Genomic DNA, 25,848 nt, shown 5'->3' on the forward strand with positions numbered 1-25,848 from the left:
CAGGGGCACAGGAAAGGTGCAACTGGGATGAACCTGTAGGATTGGATCTGCTGTGGGAACAGAGAGCAGGAAATGCTTGTGGTCAGGCTACTTTGTGTTCTCATTTTCTTGAAATGACTGGCCAATGGATTGTTACCATTCTGCATTGACTATATGAGCAACACAAATTGGACTTGTTTTTTTTTTTTTTTCTTCTGTCATTTGTGTGAAGTCACAAAGGAGTGGGCATGGATTTGTGAAGCTTGGGCAGTGAATGTGATCAGGGTGCATTTTGTGAAACTCCCAAATAACCAATAAAAATATTATGTTAAAAATGTTTATGTGCTTGTGAAGGTGCAACTACCTAGATTATTTATTTAAAATAATACTTACTCAGTTTAGTAAGTTCTTGCCATTCAGAATGTAAGAAATATTCCTTATTTTATAATGATAAATTTTGGAACACTTGATGTTTGTTTTATTTTAATCACACAAACTTCAATATAACATATTTCTTGTAACTTTTAGTGCTAGATGATAATTTTAAAATTAGACAAGAAACAAATTAAAAATAAGGAAATTAAACAGAAGTATTTCTGTTTTCCTTAATTTCATAAATCATCCAACACAGAGTCCCATGTTAGTAAATATTTATTGAAAATTTAAGGCAATGACTGAAGAGGTAATAAATGACATAAAATGGATTTCCCTTGCAATGCAAAAGTTAAAAAGCTAATGAATAGTGAAAGGCACATAGAATTACCAAAAAAAAAAAAAAAAGGAAAAATAAAGAAAGGTGCTTGAAACTAGTTCTAGAAAGGTAGAAAGGGATAAAAATCAGAATGACATTTGAACAAGTATTGGTATCAATGTCTGCTGTGAGTGCTAGGAGTGGAAAGGAACAAATTTAATATAAGGGACATTGGTTGATGTGGGATTTCCCTCTGAATGCTGTGATAACCATTAATGAATAAAGAACGCTGACTCAAGCTTATAGCAAGCAGAATTTAGCTAGGTGGAGAAAACTAAACTGAATGTAGGGAGGAAGAAGGTGGAGTTAGAGAGAAGCCATGGAGCCACCGCAGGCAACAGATGCACTGAAACTCTGCTGGTATGCCAAGACCTTGTGGTGATGCACAGATTAACGGAGATAGTTTAAATTAAGATGTAAAATCTAGCAAATAAGCTAGAGCTAATGGGCCAAGCAATGATATAAATAATATATCTTCTGTGCGATAATTTCGAGAGTCTGTGTGGCTGGGAAATGAACAAGTGGTCTCCTTACAACAATTGGCAAATATTTCTGCTGTTTGCAAGCTAATTTATTTCAACAAACCAAAACTAATTCAGGGATCAGCTAGAATCTGATGCAGCTGTCCTCATAACTGGATAGGATTAAACAAATTATTTATTACCACACAAGTCTCTCTGCCATTCTTTCAGCTGACATATGGATGTCTTCCAGTTCTCTTAATTTTCAATACAGTTGGGACACAATCACTGAAGGTGACATGTGGCATGTGTCACAATTACACTCTTGGGACCAAGCAGATGTTTCCAGAGAAATCATACATGTACAGACACCTAGAGACAATTCTCTATATAAATGTTTTTGAATTGTTAGATCAAGAGATAATTTCCTATATAAATGTTTTCAAATTGTTATATCATATACATGCAGGTACCTAGATACAATTATCTATATAGCTATTTTTTTAATTATTAGACAATTCTCTATGGAAACATAGATTGAAGCCTATATAAGTATAAAAACAACAGAAACTATCAAAAATCCACTGGTCTCACTTAGAAGTCAAATCAGTTTTCTCTAGGTATTTTCTGTGTTTATTTTGCACAATTAATTAAAGCTAGAGATGTTTTTAGTTCTCAAAAGACTGTAAACAAGGGAATATTGATAACCATTGAATATCACAAGATGACTTTATTGCCATAATAGTATATTCTGAACAGGAAATCACAGCAATTATACCATAGTCATATAGTAGATTGTGTCCCTATTTGTATTTGGATACTCTGTTGTGAGCACAAAAGAAAATTCAGTCTACCAAACTTAGGAAACTTTGAAATTGATATTCACATAAATCCTAAAAGATACAGCAACAAAATTTTATCAAACACCTTGTTTAAATTCATTTATATGCACTGAATTTTTTTTCCGCTGAATTTTCTTTAGTCTTCAGTGAGCAGATTATTTCCAAATGTTCTTCCTATATAAATTTACCAGAAAGACACTTGTAAAATCAGGCATCATTTTAGGAAATTATTAAATTTTTATAAGAGTATTATACTCATTTTTGATTTTATACTTATAATTTCAAAAATTATAAAATGCATATAACCAATTAATGATTTAAGGGGCAATAAATTACTTGGATTAGTGTAATGGAAATAAAATTGACAGAGTAAAAATTTACCTGATGGTTTGGAAACTATAAATAAGAAAACAAGAAATTTATTCTAGAAAATAGAAAGTGTCTAGAAATGTTTTGCAATAGATAGATAGATGATAGATAGATAGATAGATAGATAGATAGATAGATAGATAGATAGATAGATAGATAGAAAATCCCTGTTTAAATATTACCATGAAAATTTAGTGTGGCATTCCTGAAATATCCATGTAAATAATACATTAAGTATATGATACATTTTATCTGTAATATATATATATATATATAAATTTCATTTATATTATGCATTTATATAATGAGAGTGGTATCATGTATTCAAATTTCTTTACCAATAGTGTAAGTCAAAATGTATTTTTAATATCAATATGAGAAACCAGGCAGTGGTGGCGCACGCCTTTAATCCCAGCACTCGGGAGGCAGAGGCCGGCGGATCTCTGGGAGTTCGAGACCAGTCTGGTCTACAAGAGCTAGTTCTAGGACAGGCTCCAAAACCACAGAGAAACCCTGTCTCAAAAAAACAATATATATATATATATATATATATATATATATATATATATATATATGAGAATCAATTTTAAGGGGAAGAAATTCTTCAAAATATCAATTCGTTTTTAATTTCACCATTGTTTATGGACAGGAACTGAACCCATTTAGTTTCTAAAATGAATAAGCTGGTAAACCTACAAAATTCTGTATAGTGCAAATGACCACACAGTTGGGACACTTTTTAAGGGCCACTAGAAAAGCAGGTTGCTCTTGCAGAGTCTCTCACTGGGAACTTTCAAACCACAAAGCATAATGCAAGGTCTGACCATTTTCCAGGTCAGGTGTATTAGTTAGTCTTTATGTACACTTACACATAAAAGTGGTAGATAAAAGTCTTGTGAAATCTCCAGGCCTGCCCTGCTTAAAAACCTGGAGCTCTCCCACTGAGTTTTCAAAGAAAACTGTTACTGACAGCAACTTTCAAGTTTAACAGTATATTCCTCTCACCTGTCTACTGCAAATAAAGACTCTTAGAGATCAGCTTTTCCTTAAAGAGACAAATGTAAATTTTCAGTAAAAGGTCTGGCGAAACTGAACCTTAGCAAGGCCTTCACTCTAGTAAATAACCTTTCATTTTGCTTGGCACAGGGGATATTAAATAATTGAAAATGACTGTCAAACTATGACAAAGATACTTATAAGATTACTACCCTTCATATTCGCAGTTATTATATGATTAAATTTCATAATACCCCATATGTGATTGCCAAGAGCTAAATCCAAGTGTATCCATTAATTATGAGATAATCTAACCATGCACTGTATATTTATCATGGTATTCACCATATTTTGGCTTTTGGCTCGTTCCCCAAAAGACCTTAATTGCACGTGGGTCTTAGTACCATGTGCTTATTTTTGCTCGTGTCTTGCACACAGAACACAGATATAGTCAAACACTGCCATCCAGCATCTACACAGAATATGCACTCACTTGGGGGAAGCCTGAATTCCTGTCTGCTCAGTTCTTTCCACTCTGCAGGTTGTTTAATCAGAGGGTATGAGGTGAAACGGAATGACAACCAGACCAAGGAAGGATGCCTTTTCCTGGTATTTCATGTTCCTCCTGTAGCATTTTTAGGCTCTGGCGAAAATTCTGTATTTCTCTCTGGCTTATGAGCCCAGCACATTAGAGCAAAAAATCTTGGAAACAAAAGACTGGCAGGGCTATATCATCTCTCCACATGTACACTGCCCGTCTCCCATTTAGTAATCTTAAAATATCTCAAGAATGTATGTATAGTTCCTGAGGGGGGGGGAACCTCAATTTGATAATTTTATGAATGGATATCTACATATTTCAAAATAAACTGCTGGTGACTTAATTTGTGATATATTAATTCATTTCTTAGTAATTTAAAAATAGAGTTATTATATATTTAATGTTAAAAACAGTATTTCAATGTCTCCTAAATATGGAAGTAACTATTTGTGATGTCACCTCTACTAGATTAAGTAATACCCAGGAAGTTAACAATGTATACTATTGAGGAAGATAACTAAGGGAGAAAGACATCCTGATATAAGTGATATCAGATCATGGACTGGGGTCCTACACCGCATAAAAGGATTTTTAAAAATGAAGTTTAGCTAGACTTCTGGATTTCCTCTTTGTCTGTCCTGGCCCACAGAGACTCAAGAAAGTGGTTTTCTTGGAGTCACCATACATCACTCCTGCTCCATCATGATGCACTGTATCCTTTTAATGCTGAGATACGCATACACACACACACACACACACACACACACACAAAGGTTTTCCTTGCAAGGTTGTTTAATATTAGCAAGAAGTAAAGTCACTCATGTATACAATAAGTTTGAACAGATAATATCAAAGAAAATGTACCAATCATACTATGAAAAATGTCACATTTTATTAGCAAATTATCATACTATGTTTATACCTGTCAGACATACAGAAACAAACACACTGAGAGCGAAAAATTTAAAAATAATGTTCAAAACTCTTTAGCTATATCGTATGCGTTAAATTTAACAATTGAGATGTTTTACATCTCTAGCATTTTAATAAAAAACGCAGACTGTCTCTTTTCTATAGAGTAAAATCATTTTAAGTCCAAGAGTCCCCAAGGTCATGTAGATAACATCATGAAACAAGGTAAATAAGTAGCTACTTGTTATGTTTGCTACCCCAGTGACCCATTACCAGTCATATAATAAAATACACCTGATGAAAAATTCATCTTTCCTCTGCAATGGCATAGCAGTGGCTACACAGAAAGCTTATATCACATGGAATTTGAAAGTTAAGCAGCACTTTCACTGTCGAAAAAAAAAAAAGTGCATCTCAGGTATTCATTCCAGTTTCTGTTCTGAATGATTTCCATTACTGTGTAAATGTGCCTTTTCAAGCAAGTGTGCTGCAGAAAAGCACTAAGACTCAAAATCAAACAATGAGCATCACCGAGTTTCTGTTTAACATAAAATAGCTCATCTAAACTATAGGGTTTTGGTGCCTAGAGGCAAGGTCGCACCTACTGTCATACACTTAATGGGAGAAGATCTCCACAATCAGCTTGCATGCTGTGACTGTTTCTGTCAGAATATCATTGGACCCCAACATTCCTGCTGATAGACTTGTCTGGAACACAACCTCTGGTTATTATGGTATGTTGTATTCAGAGCAGATAACAGTGTGTGTTCATTTGATGTTTTCTGCTGTAGGGGGTGCATTAGCTGAAAATGATCATATGCTGACTCCTAATCAAAGCTCACAAACACTCCCATGAGGCCTACTGTCTGGTGCAATGTACAGGTTTTAGAATACCTAAGGGTGTTTGAATAAAGAGCCACGGCAACATGAAAACATATTCTGAGCCCATTTCTTCTCATGTATTATTCTATGATAATTTTAAAGTCATAGATATATGATATCCATTTGTTTTTATAAATACATTACTGAATATTCTGCCTTTTTTATATGCCTGAGTTTGAACACTTCAATAAATATCATCCAGAAATGCTTAACAATACATTTAACCACTCTTAAATGCAAGAAAGTCTAAATTAGTTTATTTTAACTTACCTCACTAGTATACTTACGTTTATTTTTATGAAATAATACTATGTAAGACAAAATCTATGGAATAAATAGTTTTTTATACAAATATCAAAGAAAACTAGGACGTGAGAGGTATCTGTTGTGTGCTTTACAGCACAAAGAATAGACTTCTCAGTAATACAGCTTAAAACAACAGTTTTCGTTATGTAGCTCACATGTGTTCAAATTAAAAAGAATCCAAATTTGTTTACATTCCCACAAGTTGGTAGGTTACAGTAAAATGTCTCTAAATCCTAAGGTAGACCTCTTTACCCCAAGATCAGTCACTTCAGTCGCACAAATTATAAATATCAAGGTGTCGCAGCATACCAAAAAAGCTTACGATCTGTTACAGCCTTTTTTTTCTCGTCTGTTCTCATTTATTTTTTTGAACATGTCAAAAATCCTCCAGCCTCAAAGTCTAAAGTGTATTCATGTCTCTGGATGTAATGTCATTCATTCATATGTTTAAATTGTTCTGTTATCTTTCAAATTGGGTTCTCAAATAATATTTCTTCTGTGGGCTTTGAGTTCATACTACATGAAATCTCAAACCACATTTTATCTACTAACACACAAGAAGCTAAAATATCCTAAACACTTAATTCAGCTCTCTCTGAAACACTCATCATTTGCAAGAATGCATTTATCATGTCACCAATTAAATAAATTGTACTATTCATATTTATCTCAACAGTCATAGTAATTACTATTAGAATTTTATTAATACCCTGATACCTGCACCTTATTTTGCAAAAATTTATAAATACCTGTGTGTGCATGCACACAAATACACACACACACACACATACACTCATGATGTAAGGAGAGAGCCCGCTTGTTCGTTCTGGTCACCTAGCTAGCTTACACCCAAAATAACCACACAGAAACTGTATTAATTAATTTACTGCTTGGCCCACTAGCTGTAACTTCTTATTGGCTAACTCTAATATCTTGATTTAACCCATTTCTTTTAATCTGTATATCACCACCTGGAAGTGGCTTACTGGGAAAGATTTGGCATGTCTGACTCTGGCAGTTCCATGGCAGCTCTCCCGCTGCCATTCTTCCCAGCATTCAATTCTGTCTTCTCTGCCTACCTAAGTTCTGCCCTATCAGGCCAAAAGCTGTTTCACTATTCCTTAACCAATGAAAGCAACAGATGGACAGAGGAACCTCCTACACCACACACACACACAAACACAAAACACATCTTTAACATAAACTGAAAAATTACATACTATGCACAGAATTCATGATTCCCCTATCATGTTATGTTATCTTAAGTTATGTTACATTATGTTACGCTGCGTTGGGTTGAGTTTTGCTGGCCGTGCTATCTATCTTATGCTATGCAATGTTATGTTATGTGTGTTTTTCTTTTCTACAATTTTAGAACTCTATATAGGGTTTGAGAATTGTGGCAGAAAACTATAGTAGGAAACACCTGCTGGAGGTCAACATAGTGGAAGTGGATAATTATGGGTTATCTGTTTTGCATCTAGATCATACCTGCTTGTCTCCAGCTGTGATCCTTCTGTGTAAAGTCTTCACAACTTATTAGTGTGTGAATTTCGTGACTCTCTTCCATTTAATTTGCCACTGTATTTGCGTCAGTGCTTTTGACAAAGTTAGTCTGACTCAAGTTTTGATAGCTTCAAGTAACTTTCATTAATTCTATGTCTTGTAATTGGGAAATATTACAAGTGGATTACAATCATAAAATAACAAATTTAATTCATCTTTAGATACTGACTGAGGCTTAATACCAGTGTGAAATTTATATATTTAATACTTTTTTTCTAACCTAGAGATAAATATTGCCAAATATAAATGATTTTCCAACATGATATTTATGAATGACATCAAGATTATGACACTTTTAGATGCCCTCTGAAAGAAGTATGTCATATTGACTAATGTAACTGAAACCATTACACAAGGTCAATTTGCTAACATTTATGAAGCATTACACACAGCAATGAGACTATATGAGATGCAGTTCCTGCTTCTCATCGTCTGAGTTGTCATAAAGGAAAGTCACCAATATTTTCTGGATTAATATTTTATTTCACTTAATATTAAAACTTTTTAAATTTCTGTTCAAGAACTTATGTCTCATTTAATTGTTTTATTAGTCATGAATATAATGTAGTAGCTAAACCAAGGGAAGTGTGCTCTCAGAAAAACTGGCCCCAATAATGTAAAATGGTTTTTTACTGCTCTGTAATATGCTGTGTGTTTCTGATGCACTTCAAATAGACATTTTGGGAGTAGAAGAATAAACGTGAAAGTAGTGTCATTTTTTGTACATATGAAAAACTTCACATTGTTATCACTTATAGGAAAAAGTACAATATTTTCAGAAGAATTTAAGAGATTTTGTTTTGGAGGACTGTGAAAGGGAATGATTAAGAATGGATTTTGCATAGGGCAATAATGGGTCTGACACTGAAGAAAACCTCTACTCGCATCCATGTTTATCTTAGTACTTTCCACAAAGGTCAGGTTATGTAATCAGCCTAAATGGCTTTTAAGAGATGAATGGAGAGGTGAACAAATCGTCCATTGGTTCTCAGTTCTTCTACTCTTGCAGAGGACCTGAGCTCAGTTCCCAGTACCAAAATAGTTGTTCACAACAGGCTGGAGCTCCATTTGCAGGAAATTGAAAGTCTTCTTCTGGCCTCCTCTGTAACCTGGCATGGTGCTGGATGTCTGTTTTGCTTTTATTGGCTAATGAATAAAGAACTGGCTTGGCCTATGGCATGGGAGGAAGAAGGCAGAGTTAGAAGAAGCGATGGAGTCACCCTTATAGATAGACATGCTGAAACCTTGCTGGTAGGCCATGACTTCATGGTGATCCATACATAGAGACAAGTTGAGTATGTATATATATCACTAAAAATAAATATATCACTAAATATATATATATATCACTAAATATATATATATATCACTAAATATAAATATATATATTACTAAAAGGGCTATATGGAAAATAAATGTGTATCTGTATATACATATACAGATGTAATATACATATATGTATGTACATATGTATATAACATATATGTTCCAACACCATTCAGCCATTAAGAAACAGTAGCTTTTGTACTGGAAAATTGAACAGGTCTAGAGACCATCATGCCAAACAAATCCAAATAAATAACAAAACACAAATACCATGCTTGGAAACAGGGAAGGGAACTATTTTCTTAGTGGAAAAAGACTAGTGAGAGGAAGAAGATTGAAAAGGAAATAATTCTAAGGTCAAAGAACATGACACATGTGTGCATATGTAATAATCAAAAATTACATTGAATAATGAATTTAGTGTTAGTGAAAAACACTAAATTCATACCCTCACAGTATTATATAAACTGGAAATTACTAAAAAAAATACATAGGGATTAAAATTCATTAAAAATAGTCCATATAATCATTGTTTCTACTACAGCTTTAAATATTAGAAAAGAGATTATATTTGCTAATGTTGATAATGCAGCAACACTGGGGGATTTTTACAATTAGTTTGATTCATTAATGAAACAGGAATTCTAAAGCAAGATTTTATTTTAGTTATTTATTTCTCTCATTCATTCTGCATTGTTTTCATCATTTGTGTATTTTCAATTTTACCTGTAACAAACACCATTAAAACATGAAAATTGCTTCCAGGTAATATTTAAAACTAAATTTATAGTTATGAGAACTTAATAGTTACTGATAAACTATCATAAAGCAAGACTCTTAATTTTATTTCTCATTGAAATCTGTATTTCTGTTCTGGTTTTATAAGTCTACAAAACACAATATTTTTATTATTATTTAATGAGCAGAACATTTTCAAATTAACTTCTGTTGCACTTTCTATTCAGTAGGAACATACATATAGAGTCAATTTCATTATGAAAACATTAAATAAATAGCCTATCACTTTAGTATCCTTTGCAAAGTGGCAAATTAGTTTATCTGTCCTCTGATAACTAAAAGCTTTGATAAGTCATACAGTTATTTTGCTTTGACTTTAGATAATGCATTTTGAATATTTAAACATATTTCTATTGGCGCTGGAGAGATGGCTCAGTGGTTAAGAGCACTGGCTGCTCTTCCAAAGGTCCTGAGTTCAATTCCCAGCAACCACATGGTGGCTCACAACCATCTATAATGAGATCTGGTGCCCTCCTCAGGCCTGCAGGCATACGTGCAAGCAGAATACTGTATACATAGTAGATAAATAAATCTTTTTTTTTTTTTAAAAAAAAACATATTTCTATTAAGGTACTGTGTTAAAAAAACTTTGATTATTGAAATGCAAATAGTTTATTTTGTTCATATCAGAGGCTAATTTACCAGGTCAATTTGGCGGATAGTTGAAAATGTAGCTGATTATCCTTTCCTTAAACTGCTGAAGGAAATATTCTTTGTGTTACCTTCCATCTGGGAAGACCTAAGGCTTAATAATTGATGGGTTTATCTGATTTGACTCATCTACCTTTGAGATACTTAAGTTTTCAATTTTTAAAAAGTAACTTTACTTATTTCATCAAAACATCTGTGAAGGATGTCTTAATAGCACAATCAAATAGACGTGTCTATGTTTTGAATGAGTAAGTTTAGAATTTCCATTAACTTGTAATATTTGTCCTTAATTCTAGTCATGCTAACTCTCAGAAAAAGAAAATGTATTATGTGTTATGCTCATTTTAAGTTAGAAGAAGAATATAAATAGCTAAAGTTTAATATTATTACCATATATTTTTTCTTTATTTTACTTGCCACCCCAATAATTCTGCAAAGATCTTCATATTAGTCACAGACACAAAGAAACAAAAGGTTCATGAAATGATTAAATTACTTATCACCTCATTATGCCACCCATTCTACAAATGAGAAAATTCAAATATCAAGATGAGACATTTTCTTTTGAAGTTCACACCGGATGAAGGTGGAGATTACATTTTTTTCCTGATTCATAAACTATGTCGATGTTTAAATACAAATGAAAAGTAGAGTCATCATAACAGTACTACACAGAGAATACAACAAGAATTTCCCTTCAATTCTGAAACCCCTCAATAATCAACTTCCCTGTAGTGCAGGCACTGTGCTAAAGCATCCATTCAAATAGAAATGATGGGTGGTAGAAATCTTTCTATATGCCTCTCTAAGCTTAAAGGAAATGCAGTCTTTTTCTTTGCTCTTAAGTCATTGGTGGTAGAGGTATTGGAGAAAGAGTTCTTTTTGAAGGAGAAGATATTAATCATTTAAAGATTCCTCTCTATAAAATCAAAACCAAGAATAAAATATGGTAAATGCAAAGAATACATAGAAACAAAAATATCTTAATTCAATATATGTGTCTACATTAAATCCTTAGGTGCCTCATCTGAAATAAATGCTTCACTTTAGATACAGGACTATCTGTACTATGTAGTACTTTCAATTTCACACTTTAATTGTGCAGGAAGGAGAAAGAGCTCAAGAAACAATATGCTCATGTAACAAGCACAAGGGCCTGAGTTCAATGCTCGGAAACAAAGTGGAAAAAATTAATTGGTAAGGTGGCACAGACTTCTAATGACAGTACCAGGGAGATGGAGACCGGCAGATCCTTGGTACTCACTGACCAGCCAAGCTAGCCTGCCTTACATGTTCCAGACCAATGAGAAACTCTGTGAGAAACGATGTGAATAGAGCCTGAGGAAAGGCCTGGGTTCTGCTCTCCAGCGTTGTCAAAGACTGCAAAGTAAAACTTAGATGAAAGGAAGTAGCATGATGATTGGTTGGTAGAATGCAATGCCAAAATACATTAAATGTTAGGGAAAAAAACAAACAATGCTATTTTGAGGAAAAACACAACATATTCTTTATATACATTGTGATTAATATCATAAAGAAAACTTTTATCTTCTTTAGGATCACAAATTATAGACTCAGTGGCCCCTATCCATGGCTAGAAACCAATTATAAGTGAGTAAATCCCATGATCTTCTTTTTGTGTCTGGGTTATCACACTCAGGATAGTATTTTCTATTTCCATCCATTTGCATGCAAAATTCGAGAAGTCATTGTTTTTTACCGCAGAATAGTACTCTAATGTGTATATATTCCACACTTTCTTCATCCATTCTTCCATTGAAGGACATCTAGGTTGCTTCCAGGTTCTGGCTATTACAAATAATGCTGCTATGAACATAGTTGAACAAATGCTTTTGTCATATGATTGGGCATTTCTTGGGTATATTCCCAAGAGTGGTATTGCTGGGTCCAGGGGTAGGTTCATCCCAATTTTTCTGAGAAACCGCCACACTGATTTTCCAAAGTGGTTGCACAAGTTTGCATTCCCACCATCAATGGATGAGGGTACCCCTTTCTACACAACCTCTCCAGCAAAGGCTATCCTTGGTGATCCTAAAGAAGCTAAATAAGAGGGTAAACCCAAGGAAAAACATATAGTTCTCTTCCTGGCTATGGGAAGTAGACAAGATTGCCGGGCAAAAAATTGGAATCTTGGTGGTGGGGTGGGATGGGGGTAAGGGGAGATGGGGAGAGAAAAGTGAGAAGGAGAGGATGGGGGAAACTTGGGGAAACGGGATGATTGGGGATAAAGGAAGGTTGGATAGGAGAGCAGGCAAGCACATATCTTAGTTAAGGGAGCCACCTAAGGGTTGGCAAGAGACTTGAACCTGGAGTGGCTACCAGGTGCCCAGGGCAATGTCCCCAGTTAGTTCCTTGGGCAGCTGAGGATAGGGATCCTGAAATGACCCTATCCTATAGCCATACTGATGAATATCTTGCATATCACCATAGAACCTTCATCTAGCGATGGATGGAGATAGAGACAGAGACTCACACTGGAGCACCGGACTGAGCTCCCAAGGTCCTAATGAGGAGCAGAAGGAGGGAGAACATGAGCAAGGAAGTCAGGACCACGAGGGGTGCACCCACCCACTGAGACAGTGGGTCTGATCTATTTGGAGCTCACCAAGGCCAGCTGGACTGTGACTGAAAATGCATGGGATAAAACTGGACTCTCTGAACATGGCGGACAATGAGAGCTGATGAGAGGCCAAAGACAATGGCACGGGGTTTTGATCCTACTTCATGTTCTGGCTTTGTGGGAGCCTAGAGAGTTTGGATGTTCACCATCCTAGACCTGGATGGAGTGGGGAGGGCCTTGGACTTTCCACAGGGCAGGGAACCCTGACTGCTCTTGGGACTGGAGAGGGAGGAGAAGAGGAGTGGGAGGATGGGGAGAGGGGCGGGATGAGGTGGAGGGAAATGGGAGGTGGGGAGGAAGCGGAAATTTTTTTTTCAAAAAAAAAAAAAACTTTTAGTGTGTATAGGTTACCAGAAAAATGAGTTGAAAAACTCAAAAATGTTAAAGATACCTTTGTGCTCTTGATAAATATTAAATGGCCTACCCATCGTGTATGCCTTGTGGTAGCTGCAAAATGCAAGGGATTATTTTATATTTTTTCATTATAAATCATAGAAATCTTCATAAAGTAACTATCCATTCATGTTTCAATTTTATAGCAACACTTTGTCTTTTACATGTATCCTGTACATTTGAAAAAAATGAAAATTTGTTTGAAAATAGGAATACAAATTAAAATAAACAATCCACCGCAGAAGTTTTGATCACTTAGTACACAAGTTCGTAGTATAATACAAAGGCTTCCTGCCATTAGAAATTAAATTATTTCCTTGATGGAAAAAGGAAGCAAAGCTAGTGATTAATGTGTGAGAGAAGAGTTTTGATACATATTTATTATTATTAGAACATTATCTATAAAAGATACAATTGCAGTTTTCAATACAGTTTCAAAAAATAGTAGACAAAGTATCTATATAACAAGCAGGGATTAGCCACCAAGTTAATTCGCTGGCTATTACAGCATTCTCCATTGCCAAAATGTGTAAAAAAAAAAAAAAATCTATCACATTTCTTGTGAGTTTCCATTGATTTCAAAAATCAATTCTGTACTAAAAGCCGCTAAAACATTCATTACTTGGGTCTCTCTGAATATAGTGAGAGAAAGTACAGGTAATGAGTATAAAGAAAAGGGAGAGTTCTCCTTAATGCACTGGGAAGCGAGCCTGTCCTTTTTTCCATTTTGTCTATCAGCATGACTTACTTCCACCTTTTCCTTGGGCTCATTGAGCTAAATTTACTCATAAAACATTTTTAAGAAGCCAGCAAATAGTCCCTTGGTTTCTGGGAACAAGAAACACTACCTTTAGTCCACCCGAAATGAAAAATAATTCTTAAATGTGTCAAGAAATTACAGATTCACCTATCTCACAGGGCAGTGGGAAACTCATTATGGCCTTCTCTTCAATTTGAAGCTGGGATGTTTAAGACACTGCAGAATCATTTCTTAGGCATTGCTTCCCATTTGTTTCAGTGTAGATTAAGGAGAGGCAAATGATTGCACTGGAGCAGGAAATTGGAAAACCATCTGTTTCAGCAGAAGAGAGAAAGAGAGTAAGGGAGAAATAGAAACATGCAACAATATACAAAAGCATAGAAAGAAAAGAGCTATTAGGCTTTTTAGAAAAGAAGAGATGGGAAATAAAGTTGCTAAATTGGCTTTCAGAGGAATAAAGAAAGTTGTTAATCCTGGTAACAGTTTGGGAGTGACTGAGCATAAGAATGGGAGGTTACATTAGGATAGATTTCTTAAAGAGGCATTTCAGATGGATAAATGCTTAAATTTTACCTTTTTGAAATGGGGATAAGTGCACTCGCTTTCTCCTTCATTTCAAGAGTGTCTTCAGTGACATACTATAGATGGAACTCATCACAAAATATGATGATAATGTAACAGAGAAACACATAGAAATTACACAACAATGAACACCATTTATCAGATCACTGTTCTGTTAAATGTTATTTTATAATATATCCAATTTCTTGGTTTAGAGGATAGTATACAGGTCTTTGCATGCAGTAGTCAAAGGCTATCTGTCTGAGCTATAATCTTAGCCCTCAAATCTGTAATATGGTGAAAATTATGAAAAAGTCAGAGAAGTTCAGTACATTTTATACAAACATAGAAGATTTATTCCTCTCTATGACAAGAGCAAATAATTTTAGTTCATTTTGTGTGATGTGGCTACTTTGTTAATTAGCTAGATATCCACTTTATTCTGTTGATACTAGTAATTAAAGGTTCATCTTTACAAACACTCTTGTATTGGGGGGAGAGTGCAAGATTGTAACACAGAGCAGTAAACAGATATCCACATTCAATAATGACCACAACCACATTTTAACATGTCATGTAATTTTCAAGGACAGCTTACACTACAAGAATCAAGATAAATACTTGTTACTTTCACAAGGCATTTACAAGTTTGTAGAGTTTTGCTGGAAAATACAACTAGTTTCCTGTTCTGATTGACCACAAAGAACGCTCTTGAAGTGCTTCTTTTAGGTAGGTGTTTCTGTGAATGCTTTCTATATATTTTTGTAGGAAGTAATACAAAGGTATTCTTGCTTAACAAATGGTTTTTATGACAGATCAGAATAAACCAGGCATTATTTTTAGTACAGAATTCAAATGGGTTTATGACCATAAATGTAAATTGCATATGATGAGAAAATTAATGCATCTGAAGAACTTTCTCAATCATCTCTGTCCATATTCATAGACTACGCCTAGATTTCTAGTTCTAGGCTTCATATAAATATATTTGCAAAATTCTATGAACAATTGAAAAGAATGTCTTGTATGAACAACATATTCCATTTGTCTACTATTATTAATTATTCAACTATTAATAAATAACTTCAATTAACTGAGTCTAAATTTTTGCATACAATGTTGGGACAAAATATGTGTCTTATATGTATCATTGCAATGTTCAAGAAATGGTATTTTTACAATTTCTGGGACAGGAGCCAAAGCATAGAGAGCAACAATAAGGGAATAATGAGTATGATTTTTACCTTTCAAAATGGCAAACAAGCACGTTATAAAGCTGAAGATAATGGTGGATTTGTAAGTTCAAATCCATTGCATATTTCTTGCTTTGCAATGGGATCTAGACCACAAATTGTTCTGAGGAATATTGCTCACTAACATTATTTATGAACAGAGACCTGAACCTGCTTTCTATTCCATAGTATGGACTTCTGAAGCATTTCTGTAAAGAAAAATATTTTTAAAAGGAAAATGCATATAATGTTCAAAAGTTTGGGATTTCGCCATGGACTTGGACACATTTCATTATAGTCTTCAGAAAGCTACACTCTCTTTTGCTTTCTCTGAAATGGCAATGAATTTGTTATGCTTACAAAGGAAACGAGAACACAAGAAGAAAAATTTATCTCAGTTTTAGGTAAAAAAAAGTCAATATATGGATTGACCCCCTCTGAAATTCTAGTAATGAGGCTTTTGTAATTTAAATTCTCTCTGCTAGTCAGAAAAAAAAAGTGCCAACAAATATTCTTGGTTTTGCTAATGAGTCTTTAGCTCTGTGAAAGTTAATATTCCTTTTAAGGTTCTTGTCATTTTATCTATTATCCAAGAAAATGAACATAAAATAAATCGACAGCTGTCCCTTACACACAAGGTTACATGAGACGTGTTTGTGTTAGGAAATGGATAGTATTTTATTTAATAAATGAAGTCATTAGAAAGTTTAGAGATTAGTATTGCACAAAGAAATTCTGCGTGACAAAGGTAGGAAACCTCAAGAAAAAATTCTGCTCAGTGACCCTGTGAGAAATATCAATGAGCAGCCATTTTTCCTTTTGTTCAGCTTCACATCAATCAACTACAATCCCTTTAAATGCCTGAATGTTAAACAACTTAAGTAGTGACCACGAGATAGTGTGGATGGTTATGAGAAGACTATTTTTTAGAGTTTTCTTAAAATGTTTTAAACTTGCTTATTTTCAAATACACAAGTTAACGTTTTAAGCTACTCTACAAGAGCAAATATAGAAAATTTGCATTTGTAAAAATGCAACATATTCATATGGAAGACAACAGTTATAATTAGGCATCATGATTATTAGTGATATGTTTACTAATTTTATATCCATCAAAAATCTATAAAGTCTTACCTTCTCCAAAGCATGGGCACTTTTTCCTTTGGCTCACCATTGCTTATTTGGATTTTTGGCATGATTCTTTCATGAACAATATTAATTGGAATTTTTGCTATAGCCAGACTCTTATACACCACGAAAGTACATTTTCATTCTCAATAATTACTATAGAGATAGAACTTGAACTTGAGTTTGCCCCTGTGGAATAGCCTTACTTGATTTGTCTAAGTCACACACAGAATAAATAGTTCTCTTAACCACAGAGCTAGCAGGCCTGTCATCACTTGCACAGTAAGCACCTGGATAAGAATACAAGTAGCTGATTACAGAGAATGTCTTGGCCATTTCTCAAGTCCCACTGAGTCCAGTAATATGTATTGATCAAGAACAAATGTGTTTCCTAGGAGCCATACTTTCAGGAAAGTTTTATTGTTTCCACCTCCAACAGACAGAATGTATTGTGATGCATCCAGCATGGAGAGCTGGCAGAGCTTGATAATCTCTTAATGACATCTATGCTGATTATGATTTCAGGTCCCTGAAATGCTCCTTTAACAGTCTTTCTTCAGCCTTGTGACATGGTATCCTTTCCTTTGAAGTAAGAGGAACACCTATGTAAATAACCATATCAGAAAAAAGAAAAAAGAACTTGTGAAACGTGCCTTTACTTTATAATAAAATGAAACAAAAATTATGATGGTTATCTGTTAAAATTAATGTTTTGCTACTCTTAGTTCCAGAAAATGACGTTAATAAAAAGTTGAATGGAAAAACAAAAGAAAAACAAAGAAAGTTTCTTATAAAGATGATTCTTTATCATAGTGAGTGAGATAATACAGAGTCAGAATTTTAATAGCTACCCTGTAATGAGCCAAAAGCTCCCCTACTAAACACTCTAGGCTAACTAAATAAATAAACCCATTGCTATCATTGGGTTACCTGTTTTAGAGTTGTTGGCCTGTGGGAATGGATTCATTAACCTCTCACCAATCATTACAGGCTATAACCATTGCCCTTGGTAATCCCCCAAAATCTTTTAGCAAGACCTGATTCCTGAAGAGAATGCATACATGTCAGGAGCAGTTGTCAGGAGCTATCGCAGGCCATGATGTAATTGCAGCTTATAGCAATTGATAAATAGATGTCAACCCACTAGAGGAAGTATTGCCTCATGGGGTATTCTGTCATCAAGGCTTGTAGACCACTGACTCAGAAAACTGTTGCTTTCACCTGTAATTTCACCTGTGCAATAACAACTATGATGTTTGCCCATTACCATGTATTTTCATGCAATCTCATGATTATATTTAAATATTATGGGCAGAAATATTGGTGAGTGGTCAGAAAAATGACTTTTCATTTAGGTATAAAGTATTGGTATATAGAGTATATACTGGGCCATGATTCATAACTAGACCTCTTTGTCCTACAAGGTTTGTAGACGTTTAAAAGCTTGTTATGTTTCTTTTGCATACAATTAGCTCACTTTCACCTCAAAGCAAGTTCAAACAAGATTAAAGGCTTTTTGTAATTAGATCAAAAGTTTAAAACTTTACAGCTATGCACAGAGTCAAAGAAGTCTAGCCAGGTAACTACCCTAAGTAACCTAAGAAAAGTATGTTAATTCTTTGCTTGCCAATTCTATTTACAAATAGACCTATGTTTCAAAGTTTGTTACTGGACAGTGTGTCCCTCCATCTGGTGATGGTCTCATTCCTGTGACCTTGAACCTTGTGTTGCCATCACAATTGCTTGATTCCCTACCGCTTACCTTAGGAATGTGCTTTTGACCAATTAGAGGTACCTCTTATAATTTTTTATTGCTCAAGGATCCTATAAGAGGAAGAGATTTTAGGCTAGAAGCAAGGAAAAGAAGCTAGGAAGAATTAGAAGTAGGACAGGAGAAATAGAATTGAGACAGAAAAGTAAAGTGAGTGATTTGGAAAAGGACGTGTGAGAGAGTTTGTTTCTTTGCCCTCAGATAGCTAGAGGAAAAAGTCATTTTTCTTTGCTGTTGCTTCTATTCTGAACCCTGAAGAGAGTCTTGGGATTCGACCCTTAAGAATCTCATTGTATACATGAGTCACAGAACATGGGTGAATTACCTAATACTCAATTCACAGCTTTGACTGCTAACTAATACTGGAAGGTGCTATGTGTACCACAGGGAAGAAAAGTAATCACAATATTACACAACTAAACCTGTTATCTACAGTGATGCCTGATCTAAAAGATAAGGACATTGGTGCAATGGTTGCATGAATGTTTTGGAAGTGAACAAATGATTCATTGTTGAATTTATGGTTAACCTCATATTCTGAAAGCCATAATTGAAACTATTGGTAGGACCAGGGACCTATGGTTTGATAGGTCATAGATTCTAGGGAAAAGCATTTGCTGTTATTCTGCTATATGGACATTTTAATAAGCCAACTCTGAATGGATTAATGCTATACAATAAATTAGAACATTTCTTAATTTGCTTTATCAGGGAAGCTTCTTTCCACGTATAGTGATAAACTCAGAAACCAACTACTACTCATGAATATGAGATTTGTAATGGTCAGACCCAAATAGGTCATTTATATCATATCATATACAACAATGTTCAGTGGTTGTTATGGTAGAGGAGAAAGAAACATTGTAAAAACCATGTGTAAAAATGACCATAGAGAAATATTATTTTTTCATCCAATGAGGCAGTTGCACATTTGAACTCACAAGAGTTACTACAATGTGGACTTACACAATCTCAATGACTTGTACAATCTCAATATGGAACAGGGGATTGACTTGACATTCAATCTTTGAATAAGGGACTACTGAAAACTGATAATTTCTAGGAGGGGAAAAGTTAGTTTTCTTTATTACTGTAAGATAACAGGGTTCATAACTACCTAGTATAGATAAAGATCCAGGAGCTGCTTTCCCATAGAAGATTATTTGGACAATACAATTTTGAATCAGTGGGCTTTGAAAATAAACAAAAAGGGAGTTAGATATATGAACATAACTCATTTAATATATGTATTCAATTCTCACAAGAAAAAACTTATATTGTGGTAAAAAAAAGTCATCCAAATACTATTATTTCATACATTTAGAAACTGTTCATTCGAATGAAAATTACTCCCTAAGTGAATGACACTTTTAGTTGGTGTTGTCTTATTTAAGTAGATGTGGTCTCGTTGGAGGAGGTGTGACAATATGGAGGCATACTGTGAAGTCTCATGTATGCTCAGGCTGTGCTCAATCAGATGAACTACTCTCTGTTGCTTCCCTGTTAAGGTGTAAGAACTCGTAACTCCTTCTTTAGCACCATGCCTTCCTAGATGCTGTCTTCATTCCCATGCCGACAATGGATTAAACCTCTGAACTGTAAGAGAGCCACCACTATTAACTTTTTTACTTTTTAAGGGTTGACGTAGCCATGCTGTCTCTTCACAGTAATAGAAACCCTAAGCCAGAAGTTAGTACCAGCAGTGGGGTATTGCTGTAATGGACCTGGCCAAATTTGTGGAAGATTGTGGAAAGACTTTGGAATTTCGGGCTAGAAGAGTCATTGAGCTTCAAAAGTTCTGGGATGTTATGAAGGAGTTTGAAAGGTAAGAATATTGAGAGTATTTCAGAGATGGAAACCTGACCTGTGACATTTCAGAGGGAAGTTATAAGTCCCTACAAGGGCATTTGTTTGTTTGTATTATGATTCTGTGGTTCGGCGTAGCGGCGGCTGAAAAATCAGCTATGATGAACTAGGTACCAGAGCTACAAAAAGAAAACTTTGCTTTGCTGGGATCCTTGATCAGCTGGAGCTAAGAAATCCGTGGCATTTAAAGGTAGAATAACATCACTAATGTGAAATCTTGGAAATATTTTCTGAGAGCACAACGAATCTCTGTTCCAGAGGCACCTGAACTGAACAATAGCTGAACTCGACAATGTGTAAGCGTCACCGAGATGGTACTGATCTTACACTCATGAAAGGAATGCAGTTAATCTTGGAACTGTGAGACCCCAAGAGAGGCCACTGGCAAAAAGATGCAGCCTCAGTAGCAGTTGCAGGCTCAGGATGGAAGGGGTTATGCAAATAAATTGAGGATTGACACCATGAAGAGTGCCTCCGCTAGGTTATTGGTGGAAGTGCAGCCTAGTTGCAGCAAAGGAACACAGAGAATGGTAGCCCCAGTGGAGTGGAGGCAGCCAAAGCCTGAAAGACAAGTTATGGGTGCTGCAGAGGGAAGAACTAGAGAAATGACACGAACCTTTTGGAGGAATTCAGAAGATCATGAGTGAATCCAGATAACTACCCATTGAGTTATTTATACCCTTGGAGTTTGCTTTGCTTTGTTCAGATTGTGACAGTGCCCTGGTTCCTTCCTGAAGAACCAATGAAAGACAGTCAAGCCCTTTCTCTGGCTGGAGTGGCTTCTACCTAGATTTTGCTGTCTCAAACTTGAGCCAGGCTTTTCTCTGTACTACAGGCCTCAAGGTACAGGTCCTGAGATAATTTTGGCCCAACAATTTTAATGTGAGATCCTGTGGATGAATAAGAGAGGAAAAGTTGTAGCTCAATAGTGGTGTGTTTATGTGTCAAGTTGGCAGGGTGTCAGTTGTACTGGCTCGTTGTTTGTATAGACTTAACAAAGCTAGCAACCACAGAAAGGAAGAAGCTTTAGTTGCGGAAATGTCTCCATGAGATCCAGCTGTAAGGCATTTTCTCAATTGGTGATCAATGTGGGAAGGTTAATCCCATGGTGGATGATGCCATCCCTGGTCTGGTTGTCCTGTTTCTATAAGAAGCAGGTTGAGCAAGCCAAGAGAAGCAAGCCAGTACCAACTTGACTCCATAAACTCTCAGCCAGCTACTGGCTCCAGGTTCAGCCCCTTGAGTTCCTGTTCTGACTTCCTCCAATGAAGTGACTGCTAGCAAGTTTCCATATGTGGTAAAATATTAATATTTCTACTTTTGTAGTATTTTTCAAAGTGTTCCTTTTCTTAATGACACTACAACATTATAAACTTGTTTAGTTTGCACAAAGTTCTTGCTAAATTCAAACATTAAACTAATTGCTTTTATTGGTTTAGCAAAATCTAACACATTGAAAGCATTTACTTAAGGATGAACAGTGCATGTTTTCTCTGGTTTGGCAGTACGTATACATGAGACTTGATATAATTCTGAAAGTTAAAAACTAAAATTGTGTGAATCATATTGACATTGCTACAAATTATAGTTTTATTTGTATCCTTTCAAAATTATTTATTTATTGTGTGCATTTGTGTTTTGGAAGTGAACTTGTATAGATATATGTATATGAGCGAGGACAATTGCCATAGCACACCTCTGGAGGTCAGAGACCAACTTTGGGGAGTTTGTTCTTTGCTTTCACTGATGAATGGATTTAACTGAAGTCCATGGGCTTTGGTGGCAATCACTTTAGTGCACATATCTATCTGGTCTGCCCTTCATTGTTTCAAATATTGATGATCCTTAAATATTTTATTACTTTAGAGTTGCATATAAACATAGGTGTTATAGTTAAGTCCTCCTCATGCCTTCCTATCCAAAGCTCTTGTATTTCTTGCTACTCTTATTTTCTTTTATTCACTGAGTCTACATATTTTTGATAATATATACTCATGTGTGTAAGGCAATCCATTTTAACAAGGACAGGCACTCAAGGGCCACTGATCTGAACAAAATTTACTTTTTCTCACCCAGCAGCCACTAATTGCAAAAGTCTCCACAGCTAAGTTTGTGATTTCTTGACCATCTCTACTCTTCAGACTGCGAGTTGTCTCTGAGCTTGTAGTCTTGTGTATTATGCCAAAATTGTTAAGAGTTTATTGGTACAACTGTCATGTCCAGAAATTTTTTTTTGTAATTTTTCTCCTTTTTGTAATTTTTTTCTCCTACAATTCTTTCATACCTCTTCTATGGGAAGGAATGTGATATAGATGTAGAATTAAGCCTTAGTACCACCCCCCAATCTTTTATTTTCTGTACTTTTTCTAGTTATGATTCTCCATATTAATTTCTATAGACTGAAAGAGAAATATCTCTGATAAGAGTTTGAAAATTTACTGTTCTTATGTATTACAATGAGTCATTAGGAGTCAATTTAATACTCTGTCAGTTTAGTTGGGCATTGGTGGTGCACGCCTTTAATCCCAGCACTCCGGAGGCAGAGGCAGGCAGATCTCTGTGAGTTCGAGACCAGCCTGGTCTACAAGAGCTAGTTGCAGGATAGGCTCCTCAGTTTATTCAAATAATGATAGTAGGTCATTTTCAATGGTCTATGATCTAGTTATACTTCCCTATTATTCATGTCAACAATGGATTAATACAAGTGGAACGGTCATTAAATATAATCAAGAGTATTTGGTTGCTTCAGTAATATTAGTACTACTGTTCCACCAGTAGTTGTATCTTCACAGGACAGTTTTAAGTGGACCTTATAGGTTACACAGCTAGGAACAACTGACAATTTCTTTTCTCTCTTGGTTTGTGTCTTCTTTTTTCTTTTATTTATTTATTTATTCATTTATTTATTTATTTATTAAAGATTTCTGCCTCCTCCCTGCCACCGCCTCCCATTTCCCTCCCTGTGCCCCAACCAACTCCCCCTCCCTCATCAGCCCGAAGAGCAGTCAGGGTTTCCTGCCCTGTGGGAAGTCCAAGGATCTCCCACCTCCTTCCGGGTCTAGTAAGGTGAGCATCCAAACAGCCTAGGCTCCCACTGGTAAATATGAAGCTGCCAGGTCTCTAATGTCTTGACTTTTCAAAGACTTGTGGTTCCAATATAAAATCAGTGATGTCCTAAGCAATAGCATCATAACTCTAAGTTCTGGATGGAGGCAAAGAGTAAAAACCATAGCCTGGTATACTTCTAAGATATTTATGAGTTTCCTGACATCAATGGAAAAAAAAATATCAAGATTTTCTTTTTCTCATTCTGTACATTGCTACTCTACTTCTGTGCTGTTATCTTGTTCAGAAGCTTTTTAGTTCCATGATTTCCCATTTATCAGTTGTTGGTCTTGAAACTTTCACTGCTGGGATACTGGTCAAAATGCCATTTCCAGTGCATATCAGTGGAAGTGTACTTCCTTTTTCTCCTTTAGTAGATTCAGAGTATCTGGTCTTATGTTGTGTTCATTGATCCATTTGGAATCGATCTTTAGGTGCACAGAGTGGGAGTCCTTATCTGAGAGTAGCACATTTGTTTTTCAGTCTTATATATAACTTTTATTCAAATACTAAGCTTACCTTCTAGTCCCTATTTAAAAGATTAACATTAACCACTGGCCAATTTTATTTTACATATTATTATCTAATTTCTAGGAACTTGCATGGCCTTTTAAATCCTTTTTCATTAATAAATATTTCTTCTTATTTTATATTTTTTTGTATTTACAATTTTGCTGATCATGTATCCTCTTCATTTAATCCAACCAATATCTGATTTGTTCAGAATAAACATGTCGATTTTTATTGCAAAGTGTTTTTCAACAATTTACAGTAGCAGCTTTTTCACTATTAGATCATATGTTTTGTTCTTTAAAAATGTCTATTTTTCTCTGTTCTTATCCTATGGTTTGGTTTATGGAATTTATCAGCAGTTTATGCTTAACTAACTTTTTCTGAAACAGCTTTGAAACTTAGAAATGACAGCTTTGAATAATAAAGTCTCTCTTGATTTAAGGATAAAAGAATAAACAGAAAGAAAAAGAAAAAAGAAAGAATAGACTGAAGATAAATATTGGGTTTGTAGAGACTTAATGGTGAATAAGTGGAGGCATGGTCACTTGCTATGTCTCAAACATTAGAAAGCATTTCACTTTCATTCACTCAGCATTCTTAATCTGAGGAGTATCCCTTATAATTTTTAATTTTTTAGCAAAGAAGTGGAAGCACTTGTTTTGTTCAAAAAGTAAAAAAAAATAATAATAATTAGGAAACAATAGCTCTCCATCAAATTTCTTTAGAATCTGTATTATAAAGACCAAAAATTTGATTTTGAAATACATCTATGTAATCATTTCAATAACTAATTTTTCCATGTTGCCCACAGAAATATATGTCTATGCTATATTTTGCTTATGTTCACATTTGCCTATGCTAATCTACTAGTATAATAAACATGAGTATATGGAGAATCTTTGTGACTTCTATAGTGTTACTGATGCAAGATTTGAAGGTCTATAATTTCAATAAGAATAGATAATTCAAACAACATCCTTTATACAAAGATCTATATTTTCCTTTATTATTTATTTATCTATTAATTTCAATTGGATGCATAGAAATGTGCGCTCTCTCTCTCTCTCTCTCTTGATTTCTTTCTCTGTGTGTGTGTGTGTGTGTGTGAGTGTTTGTGTGATATGAACAATGCATTAACTTCACAAAAATGAAGTAAGATTTCTATACTCAGATTCACAGAGTTCCCCCAAGGAGACCAAGTCCTGTATATGAAAGCAAAGTGCCTTTATTCTTTCACAAGATCACAGACTGGGACTCCCTGGGTACTTAACATATTGGCATGATTGGAGAGCCCTGAATTCAGTTGAGCTGAAGCTTTTATAACAGGAAAGGTAGTGGTGAGGGGTTTCTAAGATTCAAGACGCCTGATTGCCTGACATTGGTCTAAGATGTCCTGTTAAAAAGCAATGGGTGTGTACTGGCACATGATCCTATCTACAATGGTTGGAAATTTAAGAATTGCCTTTGGATGGTCTGTTTCTGGGTGGAGCATGGCTGG

General features: G+C 35.1%; 1 protein-coding gene across 1 annotated transcript in view; it reads left to right on the forward strand.

Annotated features, from left to right (window-relative positions):
• The first annotated feature begins 20,584 nt into the window (after positions 1 to 20,584).
• The window catches only part of LOC130885217 (60S ribosomal protein L7a-like), a 108,855-nt gene continuing 103,591 nt past the window's right edge, over positions 20,585 to 25,848 (forward strand). Inside the window, exon 1 of the mRNA XM_057786659.1 lies at positions 20,585 to 20,691. Coding sequence (XP_057642642.1) covers positions 20,585 to 20,691 — 107 coding nt within the window. The remainder of the gene's footprint in view (positions 20,692 to 25,848) is intronic.

Source organism: Chionomys nivalis, chromosome 12 (assembly GCF_950005125.1).
Source record: "Chionomys nivalis chromosome 12, mChiNiv1.1, whole genome shotgun sequence".
NCBI lineage: Eukaryota > Metazoa > Chordata > Mammalia > Rodentia > Cricetidae > Chionomys > Chionomys nivalis.